At 32.6% G+C, this 12,914-nt stretch overlaps 1 protein-coding gene across 2 annotated transcripts; it reads right to left on the bottom strand.

Annotated features, from left to right (window-relative positions):
* Positions 1–1,656: 1,656 nt before the first annotated feature.
* On the bottom strand, positions 1,657–4,384 carry LOC135137255 (cytochrome P450 4c3-like). 2 transcript variants are annotated; one of them, XM_064066866.1, is made up of 8 exons: positions 3,787–4,370; positions 3,539–3,739; positions 3,246–3,431; positions 2,819–3,195; positions 2,700–2,768; positions 2,427–2,598; positions 2,205–2,378; positions 1,657–1,888 (listed from the first exon to the last, which is right to left on the bottom strand). In XM_064066866.1, exons 1-8 carry the CDS (start codon positions 3,950–3,952, stop codon positions 1,719–1,721), a joined length of 1,515 nt encoding a protein of 504 aa, XP_063922936.1. In that variant the 5' UTR covers positions 3,953–4,370; the 3' UTR covers positions 1,657–1,718. The 2 variants fall into 2 exon arrangements, with proteins under 2 accessions (XP_063922936.1, XP_063922935.1); XM_064066865.1 differs by having other exon boundaries at positions 2,205–2,598; positions 3,787–4,384.
* Positions 4,385–12,914: the final 8,530 nt, after the last annotated feature.

Genomic DNA, 12,914 nt, shown 5'->3' with positions numbered 1-12,914 from the left:
CAACTAGAGAAATAGACAAACAGGCAGGTGGAAATGGAAGACCTATGTTTTCGTACTTTAGAAGTCGGTAACAAACGTTGTAACATTTATGGTAACCTACATCTAAAATTAGTTTTTTGGCTAAATTTTAAATTCATATATCAATCAAATCTATGTTTTGTCCCAAAATGTTTTGCAATACGAAAGGAGTGTGAAAAAAAAGATCTTGGACAACCTCAGCGACTAAATTGATGCTGAGATTAGCAAAAAATATTTTTTTGTTCACACGTCATGTAAGTAACGCTCTAATGATTTCATTGCAGAGTAAAACTTCCACGTATATCTATGATCAAGCCTATAAGATGATTGTAAGCTTAAGCATATAAGTCTAAGTTACTTGATTATGACCTTATCAGTTATAAAAAAGCGTCTGCGTTTTTTTGGTAACCTATTTTGGTATTAAATCTTTTGGAAGCTGCTTCATAAACAACACACATACATGTTTTTATAAATCGCCATCACGATTTCTGAACACAAATTGAAATGTATTCCTAAATTATTGTTACGTTGTTTTTGATATGTATAATCTTAAGCATTTGAAGAGAAAATAGCATATAAGTATTATACTATTTTTTCTAATCCACGATATATCGTGGTATACAAACATATATATTCCGTATAGAGACAATTTTTAGGCGAAAAATTTACCAAATAAATCAAGCTATCTACCTATCCTGAAAAGTTGAACGTAACCTAAATAGTTTGGACACGCTTTGTAAAGAAAAAAGTTATTTCAATTCCTAAAAAATTGGTCAAAGTTACTTCAACAGAACTTCCCTCGTTCTTGAAGTACAATCTAACAAATTCCTCTTCTTTAAAAAATTCTAAAAAATGTTTGTTTTCTGGTAACGTTTACACTTTATATTAAAAATCACTGGTGTAAATGACACTTCGAACCACCCCCATTTAAAGCAAATAACCAACGGAAAACAGTGTATTATTATCAGTGAACATGCTTAACTTCGACTGTTTATGTTTATACAACGAAAGAATCCCACGTAGAAATGTATTATTCTTATTTGATCAATAAAAAATTGGTCGAATGCTATAAAAGTAATCCGACAAATCCAGCTCTTTAAAAAATATATAAAATTTAATTTTACGACTTTCGTTTTGTGATGACCGCTGTAAAGTAAAAACCAGCGGCATAAATGACACCCCCGCTGCCTTTGCGCCGTACGGACAATGTAGAATATATTTAAAGCACATAACTAACGTGATAAAATGTTCTTCAGCACTAGGTAAGAGCAGTCTGAAGCTCAAGTGTTTATTTATGTGTAAACATCGAAGGAATGTCACGTAGAAATTAGTTTGATTTGAGTGAGTTCGTCTTCTAAAACACAGGACTAAAATGATTAATTAAACCATAATCTAACAAAATGTTCTGAATATTATAATTCTTATTTTATCATCATTATTATTATAAAGAAGGGTTTTTCACGTTTTCGAGAACTTAATTTAGTGACATAAATGAAGATGTAGGTACTATGAGACAATTATTTTACCACTTAGGAAATTTTAGTTAGGTAAGCTTCTCCTGTAACCTGTAAGATAGTGATGTCCTTTCATACTGAAGAAACGTACATTTCTAAGGAGTGCCTAATAAAACAACCACAATAACAAATACTGACTTTTTATTAACAAGAATATTTTTAAATATAACATTTAAAAATAAATCGTTATTCAGTTACAAGTCGTCTCTTCAGACTTATATTTATACCATTTGCTGACTTAAGAATAGCTTCGGCGATTAGATCCAACTTATGCTCGGGTGTAGCTGGTCGTAATTCAAAATTTCGCAACACTTTTGAAATCACGCTTTTCATTTCGAGCATTGCAAATTTCTGGCCTAAAAGGAACACATATCGAATTGAACTAATTCCATTGTTATGAAACTGACAAGTAGTAATTTCTTGTAAAAATCGGAATAGGGTTCATTTTAACATCTGTGTCGCAGTATTTTACGAAGAAATAAACAAAGGTATGCGTTATGTTATTATACCGATAATACTGAACTTTAGTACACAGAGTGTTTATAAATTAAAATAGCAGTACATATTAAAATTTTCAAAAATCTTATTAATTTTTTCAAATAGAAAAATAAATTATCTATTTTACGTATAGAAAACACTACAAAAAAAGTGCAAAATGACATTAGGTCATACCTATGCAGTTTCTTGGTCCAGCACTGAAAGGTATGTATGCGTAAGGTAGCTTCCCATCACTATTTTCGAATCTTTCTGGTCTAAATTCATCAGGATTAGTATAATAGTCAGGATTTCTGTGTATTCCAAATGCAAACAGCAGAAGTGTTACACCTTTAGGTATAACCTCGTCACCTATAAATAAACTGTAAGTACTATGAATTATAAAGGAGTAGATAATACCGTAAGCGAGATCTTCGTCTAATTTTCTTCCATAAAGTGGTACGGACGGATATAACCTTAAACTTTCCTTAATCGCACATTCCAAGTACTTCATGTTTTGCAAATCTGCATACGTCACTAAAGAATTTTCCTTATTTCCAAAAATTTGATGTTGTTCTTCAAGCACTTTTTTCTTAAAACAAAAACAGAGAAAGTGAATTAGTTTAAAAATGATGAATTCTCAAATATATATGTATCAAAGTATTTTCGCTATAATACTTATATTTGTCTTACCTGGACCTCTAGATGATTGGCCAAACAATAAAGCGTAAAACTTATCGCTGAAGAGGTAGTGTCATGCCCCTATAAATTGAAAACATAATTACAACAAAACAACCATTTAAAAAACCTACTTCGAACATGAACGTATCAACTTCTTCTCTTATTTCCTCATGGGTAAGCGACCGACCGTCGACGGTTGCGTGAAGCAATAAATCCAAAAACGCCTTTTTATTTTTAATGTATAATTCAGGGTCGATTTTGTTATTGTTGCAAGGATTCTTTTCCAGCTCCTTTTTTCGGGAGGAAATCACCCCATTACTTTGTTTATGCAAAACAGCGATGGCTTTCTTCTGCGTGTAGTAATTTCTTGTAAAAGGATACAAACTGTCATGCATTTCTATTGGTGAAATTGTTCTATCAATTGCAATTCTGCACATATTTTTAACGCTCTTAACATAATCCGATTTATCGTTGTTCTGAGCATTTATGCTTATTCCCATGATACTTTCTAAAATTATTTTATCAGTACAGGCTTAATCTTAAATTTATATTATGTACCACAGATTATATCCAAAGAACATAAAGTAACGTAGGGATAAATATCGAAACTAATCTTGCCAATATTTTGTTCCAGCTTTTTGATAAACGTGTCCCCGCAGGATTCGAAAACTTCAATAAATTGTTCCAGGATTTGAAAATGGAAAGCTGGTGTTAGGATGCGTCGACGTTCTTTCCATTTACGACCTAAATTCCACTTTTAGAAAAAATTGTACAAACAACTGACTCACGAATAAATTTAGACGAAATATTTTCTTTCATTCGGAGTCAGTTGCGCTAGTTGACAGTTTTACCGTCACTTGTTAGTAACCCATTTCCTAACCATGGTCGCAAGAAGTTATAATCGTCAGACTTTACTAGAACCTTCGTGCTGCTTAAAACGTGCTCTAATAATTTATAATCGGAAACCAAAATCAACTGACGTATTGGCCCTATTTTTGCCTTTACAATTGACCCATAAGTATTCGTGTATTGTAACAAAACTTTAAGAACCGCTGCAAAAGACTTATTGATTAAAAAACTTACATTGCCAGAAATTTACCTTTGCTTGAGGCGAAATCTAACGCAACTCCTAAAAGTGGAAGGGACGAAGCCGGAGCGGGAATTTTTTTTATAAAATTTGTTTGCTTAACTAACTTAGAGCGAAACCACCGTAACAAAAAAATAAATATTGCCGCTGAAAGAATTACCGTCGCGATTGCACTCATTGCCGACAATTTAAATTTTAAATTGAGGTTTTAAATTATGGTAATTTATTGTTTGTACTCACTACCTATTATATATTACAAATTCTGTCACTGTAATGAGAGCAGAAGCAGAACATGTACCAATTTAATCATTAACATTTGATAAGTTTATCAATATTTGACCCAGAATCTTGAAGGATTGTTTTATAAATGGCTGAATATTATCGGTTCTATATTTCAGTTTACCGCAAGCGAATAATTGTATTCACTTCGAGAATCGTATAAATTAAATTAACGTGAGTCATCGCTAAGAAAAATCACAATTACTATAAGAAAAAGTACCTCATAAAAACATAAATTTGCATAAAACTTTTAATCACACAACACTTATTACACCACTTTTGTAACAACATATAACATACTTAAATGCATAATTTAAATAATGAATTCATTTTAATTTCTTTAGTACACTTTATTTTGATACCATTTTAAGACACTTACAATAAAGTATATACTTACAAAATCGGTGGTCGTCATGCTAAATAGTTGGCCGAATTGCGACCTTGGTCAATAATCTAAGGTAATCCTGTTTTCAAGACCGAGCAATTTTAATAACGCGTAATTAAATACTGTTCCATTATATAATTTTACCAAAAGTCATTCGGAACCTTGGTTTTCCAATTTTTTGTGCAGTTAACGTTTGTAACTTTTTTAGATAAAATTATGTATCAAACGGATGAAACATCGCACTGTAATAATGAAGTACAATGTCAACAAATTGGGACAAAGATGATAGCGGCGTCCCAAAATTACAATTTTGCTTCTTAAGTAGGGTATTAGAGATTAATAAACACAACGAAAATATTTCAGTAGTGTTATCTTACAGAACTGCTTTATTTCCAATGTTGTTTATCAAAAAGTTATTGACCTCATTTTAAGTTTCAATGTCTAGTTCACTTTTACTATTCAAATTTTATCTAACAAGTTAAGAAATGGAGGAAATGTATTTTATTGATTTAATCAGGAACTCCAGAACCGAATGTTTTGAGATCTTGCAAATGTTTTAAGGTTATAAAGAGCATAATAAATTTTTAGTCAAAATATATTTGGTTATCTCCTACAAAAAACTGATGACGTCAGCTCAAAAGTTTGCCGAATAAATCCGATCTAGTATATACAAAATATGATGAGTCTGTACTTATAATTTATCATTCCATTCATATTTTTTGAATTTGCATATACCGGGTGACTCAAAAAAAATAATGAAATCTACTGCGAAAAAAAAACATAATAGACATGCAGTCGTCACGTTTCCGACAGCGAGGGAATTACTGTCTAAACTCTTTAGACGAATTTTTTTGGTTTGGCTCTATGTCAGAACTGAACACTCTAATTTTATTTTTAAATATTTCTAAACTCTCAAAAATTGTTAAAGAGTAATTTTAAACACTTTTTCCTCCATTCTACGATCACTTTTAAAAATCTGTTTGTCAATACTTGACTTTTCGAATCAATCGAATCCATTTTTTACGCACAAGGATTATTAGACGGAAGTAGCCGACATAGTAGTTTAGTGATATTTTTGGTGTCGTTTGGACAGTAACATGTTGTGTGGGTACCAAATACCATCTCAAACCTTATCTGCAGCATGCATTATATTCTCTCTGGTAACTATAACTTTATGCCTTAAAAGCCAAAAATTCTAAAATGTATAATTAACTAAGTATCGTAAGGCCGTGATATAAATTAGCGTGAACTTAAATTAGAGCCGCTAAAAACTCTCTCTTCTAAAAGTGTCGATTTATAATTTGTAAATAAAAGGTTACCCTTGAGAATTTCACATTTTGTGTTGTAGTTAATGTCTTCTAACAAGAGCTGCGTCATCTTGTAAAGATCAAAATAGAAAATACTTTTGAATAACTGAAGTAGGTATACTTAAATACCACTGCGTCCACCACTAATAAATGGTGATAATTTTGCAACAACAACGGAAAGTTTTATGAAAATTGTTATTGTTATTAGTGTTATTACTGTACAGATTGCCATTAACTCAACCGTTTTTACAAAATTTATAACCGTGAATTATCCGTAATGTGATATAAGGTTTGTTGGATAAATTAATTTTTTGTTCCCACTTCAAAAAATTATTCTTCTTTTAGTTTGGCAATAATTGTAGCAGATTGCACGGGTCGGACGCTGTTTGTCATTAATTAATATAATTATTTTATAAATTCGACAATATTTGTTTCGTTAATAAAATCAAATTAGCTACGATACTCTAAGGTAGTTATACGGATGTTTCTTTAAGCGATACTCCATCCGGTTCCCGTAAATTATTTCCGATTTATTACCGTATTTCCATATATTTAATGTTATTCAATGTTATCGAAATTCTGAGTATGTGGCCCTGGTCGACAGCCGAAAATTTACCTTGACCAGCAACCTTCACCTTCGTCTTACTTATTTGCTTCTTTCATCATGAATACAATTTGTGGTATATAATAATAATAATAAATTACAGTCTGTACAGAAAAAACGCATTTAACTCTTTTCAAGCAGACTGCGTGCTAGGAAGTGTCAAGGAAATAGGTTAAAAGCACAAAACATTGCGTAATAAATATAATAATATATAATCATAATAATAATAATATTTTATTGTCTAACAGAACAATGTTCCATAAATGGCTCACAGCCCACTTAAATAAAAATGTATCAGGTAGTAGATTGTTAACAACTATCTCAACTTTATTTACCACTATTTACTGAGACAAGTCGTTTGTATACAAAAAACAAAGGAGCCGAAAACAAGCCGGCCGCAGAAGGGAGGAATCGGCTCTCTTTTGAGGGGAACACCAAAAGCCGCACATACTCCCCCCGTTGAAACATTCAACCCTTATTTGACATTTTTTAAAACTAATGACAGGTATGATAAACAAAATACTTACAATATAACTCGCAAAAAATAAACATGTTCTTCATAAAGAACAATAATACCTATACAATAAAGCACGTCATCCAAAACACATGAAAATCCACATGCAACAAAGACAATAAATGAAAAAATAAGAAAATGATGAATTTACCATGTCCACACATATAAAGAAATAAAACAAATTATAAAGTATAAATACAGACACATGTAAATAATCAACAAATTGACTACCCGTCAGAACCTGGATGTAGATGATCGATCCACCACTATTCTGATTAATGCGATCAAAACTTTCCAATCTGTCCAAAGTGTTCAAAAAAACATAAGGTACAAGACTGTAAGTCGAATCTTCTTAAGTGTACTAACTGTAGTATGCTAATATAAACACAAACCATTCAGCCTGCGACATTAACAAATGCACGGTCTACTAAGCTCATGTCGAAAACTTAAATAAATTATATTTAATTCACAATAGCAATTAAACCCTAATATCACCTACATCTCTTCTTTTTCGGGATTAGCATCTTCAGTTAATTGCAATAGTTCTCACTCACTATATCACAGAGACATAATAATCTACCTATTATCAAAATGTAAGAGGTCTTAACAGTAAATTAAATGATTTGAGTAATTTTCTAAATGTTTTCCATTCTGATATATTTGCATTCACTGAATCGTTTCTGAATGACACAGTTCTAGACTCAGAAATATCAAGTAATTACACAATACATAGAAGCGACAAAAACTTTTCTCGTATTAATTGTACAAGAGGTGGAGGAGTTTTAATAGGAGTTAATCCTTCCTTTACTTCATGTAAGCTCCACATTTCTAATTTAGGTTTCGATTTCGTGGCAATGATCGATATTCTAGTGGTCAAAATTAACTCTTGCTTCCAAAATTTTTACATAGTGGTTGCATATGTCCAAGAACATGTGTGGAAAACATTGATGTATTTTTTGAAAACTTAATATCTCTTTGCTTAACTCTCGACGGGGACATACTCATCGTAGGTGATTTCAATATTCCAGCATACTCAGACTCCTGATGGAAGGTTAAAGCCCCTTTTGAATTTCTTAGAGATGAGTGGCTATCGTCAATATAATTTCGTACGGAATTCTAATTTGCGACTATTAGATTTAATTTTGTCTAACATTGAATGCAGAGTAACGAAAGCTACTGATGTTTTACTTGATGAAGATCATCATCATCCCAGTCTTGAGATATTTATAAAACACAAATTATCATCTAAAAAAAAATATGTAACGGCAACTTTAAATCTTATAATTTTCGACATGCAGACTTTGCCCTCTTATATGACATGTTGTTAAACGTTGATTCGTCGTTTCTAAAAGACATCACGGACCCTAATGAGCCAACATTGCAGTTATATTCCCGACTAGATAAAATATTTCAAGTTTGTGTTCCTATAATAATAATAATAATAATAATAATAATATCCTTTATTGCCCAACAGGTTGTTACCCTATTACAGGACAAAATCTAAATTAAATGTTACGCACAAATCTATAATTAACTTAAAATATTATGATAACTACAATAACCAAATGTTAAACCCTAATATAAAAACCAATAAAATAATAAGTACTAACCAATTAAAGAAACTAATAGAGAAGAAATTACATTTTATCATTAAAAATATCATAATAAAATACATCAGCATCATGGCACATAGTTGTCAGCGGTGCTCTCCTAAGTATATTTGTTTTTGGTGTAGAAAAATCAAAAGTTGATGCATATCGAGAGTTCAAGCGTGGCACATGAAATTTTATAAGCGACAATATGTTGCTACAGTCTAAGCGATTGTGAATAAGCTTCCAAATAAAATGAGCACCATATTCTTTTCGACGACTAAAAAGCGATTGAAAATTATGCCGTCGCAGTAAATTGTCATAATCAACATGTCTAGGTGGGTATACTCCATCGATCTTGAAAGATAAATATTTTAGAAATCTTCGTTGAATTTTTTCGATGGTTAACTGATGACACACGTAATATGGGGCCCAGACCACACATGCATATTCTAACTTGCTTAGAACAAACGAAAAATACAACGTCTTAAGGAGAGAGAAATCGTTAAAGAATTTCGATGTACGCATTATAAATCCAAGGGATTTTGATGCTGATGATACTGTAGATTCAATATGGTTAGTAAAAGTAAGATTTGAGTCAAAAAGTACTCCGAGATCTTTTGCTGAATCTGCTTTGAGAAGTACATGACCATTAATATTATATGATGAAGAAACTGACTTTATTTTGCGAGTAAACGTAAGAAAATAGCACTTATCCACATTCAAAGTTAAGAAATTAGACAGTGAATATTGAGCAATAATATTTATGTTATCCTGTAGAAGATTTACATCCATATCATTGAATACAGAGGAATAAATTTTTAAATCGTCTGCATACGCAAGTACAGGACATGTAAGAGATCTGAGCAAATCGTTAATAAAAACTATGAAAAACAGTGGTCCCAAATTGGAACCCTGCGGTACACCTGATGTCGAGACATATTCATACGATGTAAACCCGTTATAAAAAACATAGTTTATTCGATTTGAGACGTATGACTTAATAAGAGCAATAAATGATGGTGCAAGACCAAAAGAACTAAGTTTGTTTAGTAGCAAGCCATGATCAACCATATCGAAAGCACTAGAAAAATCAGTGTAGACAACATCCACTTGACCAGCATTATCTAATTGCTCACATATAAACTGAGTAATAGTTATTAAATTTGTTATTGTGGACCTACCAGGTAGGAAGCCGTGTTGATTTGGGGATATATAGGGCTGAATGTGATTGAATATGGATTTGTAAATTACTTGCTCAAAAACCTTGGCAAAATTAGACAGAATTGCAATCGGTCGATAGTTTTTCAACTGGGTGTAATCATTTTTCTTGTGCACCGGTACAATTCTCGCACGTTTCCAACGAGTCGGAAAAAAAGAACTGGAGATAGCTTTATTGATGATTATTGTCAATGGTGTCGCTAAAGCATATCTTGCGTCGTGGATCAAAAAACTGGGAATTTGATCATCTCCCGCAGTATGTTTAACAGGAAAAGATGCCATAATTTTCACGACTTCCTGGTCAGACACACACATAAGTTTAAAAAATGGAAGATTGCAATTGTCATTGGGAGCCACATTTGAGGCAGGGTGATATATACTTGAGAAAACTTGTGCAAAGCCATTCACTATTTCTTCAGGAGTTTCAAACGATACGTCATCTTGATACATTTTACCGGGTATTCTTGTAGTACCTTGCTTTAACTGAAGATATTTAAAAATGTCACGGGGGTTATTACGAACTGAGTTTTCAACCTTCATTATATAATCTCAATAAGAAAGCGATATTTGTCTTTTACAAAGTGCCCGAAGTCTTTTATATTCTTCGAAGAATGAGTCTACATTTGATGATAACCACTTTTTTCTATAGTAGTCTTTAGCTTTTAGGTTAGAGATAATACTTGGTGTAAACCATGGTGGATAAGAAGCTTTGTGACTACAGGCGGCATACTGAGGCACGGAACAATTCAAAATGTTATATAGATGATCATAGAATGTGTCAAGCGCATCATCGACGTCAAGACATTTTTCCAGAAAAGTCCAGTCAATACTAAGGAGGTCATCATATAAATATAAGAAATTGGCTTTACGGAAGTTATACCTTGTAGTTTTTGCAGAGGGAAAGAACGATGCATTTGACTTAGACGGATATTCAACGTATAGTGACAAGGCCGGGTGATAAGAATCTTCTTTAACAAAGGGGTGCAGTTCTCGGCTTACAACTATTTTCTGAAGATTCGAAAAGACTAAATCTAGTCGTTCATTGTTCAAATTACAAATGCTATTATATTGATGTAGTTGAAGTGAGTCACAAAAACTTCGGAGTGATCTTACTTTAGGACAATTTGTATGCAAATTATTAAAATGGGGTAAGTTAAAATCACCAACCAACAAAATAGATTGGCCTACCAGAAGAACCTCAACAGCCTCAAAAAATAATTCATAGTCCGCAAGAGAGACCTGAGGTGGAATGTAACATGCTACTAAAAACAAAATATGTGAGCTGCACTGACATTTACAAATAATAAAATCAATTAGTGGAACTAAATTTCCAATAGCTGCAGTGTCAATTATCTGATAGGTTATTTTATTAATTAAACCAGCAACCACACCACCACCCATAGTACGAGCCACAGTGTCAAATTTTCTGTCGCATCTTACTACATTATAATTAGACGGAAATAATTCAGCATTTTTAACAGAATCATTCAACCATGACTCAGTTACAACTATTATATCAAAAGCAAGTTCACAAGCATTAACATAGAAAGTATGAGTTTTAGACCGTAATCCCCTAGCATTTTGGTAATATAAAGTAAGATTATTTAAGATACTGTTGGGCTTTTTCAGTTTAAAGTGGGCAGAGTAATAATCGTAGGAAATCCTATGACAAAGCGTTTCAATAAAAGACAATATCCGCCCTGGTTCACTGTTAATATAAAACAAATGCTAAAGCTAAAATGGAAACTTTGGTTGAAACATAAACGGTTTAAGGAAATTCAAGATTTTAAGATAGCAAATAAAAATTGAAATAAAAAATGCATATACCGTATATTTAGAAAAAACTGAAAGTAATATACAGTCTCATCCAACACAATTCTGGTGCTTTGTTCACAGGTTGAAATCTCAAAATGTTATACCAGAAGTGATGACTTATGATTAGACAGCGGATTTCTGTCGGGGTACGTCACAATTATAGGTGGGGACGCGCTGGATCGCCGGGACTCAGTGGCGGGTGATAGATAATAATCAATAATCACTGAATTTAATCGTTACTTATTCCATAAATACAATTAACGATTTATTAATCAAACGGCTAAGTAAATGAGAATGAGAATTAACAGCAGAGTGCAAGGAACCAACGTTATTCTAATCTCAAATAAACGAAGTGCAACCCGTAACTGCAATGAATTCCCATCCCGTACGAGCCGTACCGAGTTTGGCCTTGCCTAACCCGACAGAAATCCGCTCTCTACTTATGATTCAGAAGAGTTAAATGACCCGCTATCTATTGTCAACTTTTTCGCAAAGTTTTTTAACAGCAATATATTCAATCTCAAGCTTCTGCTGTACATACCATACCGTTACTTCCTAATTTAAATATTTATCACTATAGTGCAGAGGAGGTCTATCAAGCACTATTGAAGCTAAAAAAAAAGACATCTGGGCCAAATTGTATTCCAGCTTTTATTCTGAAAGACTGTCCTAATATTTTCACTTATGCTTATTTTTAACATGTGTCTCAACTCTGGTGTGTACCCCTCACTATGGAAACAGTCCTCTATTTGTCCAATATATAAAAAAGTGGATAAAAACGAATTGAAAATTATCGTCCTATCACACTTTTATGCAATTTCTCCAAGGTGTTCCAGATCCTGCTACATAAGAGTATTATGTGTCATGCTCAGTCCTACATCTCACCACTGCAACATGGTTTTGTTAAGGGTCGTTCCACTGAGACCAACTTATGTTTGTTTACACAATTTTTATCAGGCACAATCGACACCGGACACCAGGTGAATACGGTGTACACCGATTTTTCAAGAGCATTCGATAGGATTGATCATTTCAAGTCAATTAACAAATTAAATTCTTTTGGTTTATGCGATCGTCTATTAGAGTTGATGAAGTCGTATCTTTTTGGTAGAACGCAGTTTGTGATCCGTAAAGAATTTAAATCTGTGGAAATAAATACAACATCAGGCGTTCCTCAAGGATCGGTTCTTGGACCTCTCCTGTTTATTCTTTTTATTAATGACATAACATCTTCAATAGAAAGTCGTTGTTTACTATATGCGGAGGACTTAAAAATTCAGAGTAATAAGATGCGTGGACGACTGTCTCAAATTGCAAAATGACCTACACAGGTTATTAGTTTGGTGTTTGGAAAACGGTCTTTTACTGAATATCGGTAAGTGTGGCGTGATCACATTTTCTTTGAAGCATATGCTCCTCTTATTTG

This window comes from Zophobas morio, unplaced genomic scaffold, assembly GCF_036711695.1.
Source record: "Zophobas morio isolate AGI-343-1 ecotype UQ-CSIRO unplaced genomic scaffold, CSIRO_AGI_Zmor_V1 ptg000029l, whole genome shotgun sequence".
NCBI classification, from domain to species: domain Eukaryota; kingdom Metazoa; phylum Arthropoda; class Insecta; order Coleoptera; family Tenebrionidae; genus Zophobas; species Zophobas morio.
Note: the sequence above shows the minus strand (reverse complement) of the source record. Positions and strands in the feature narration are given on the sequence as shown.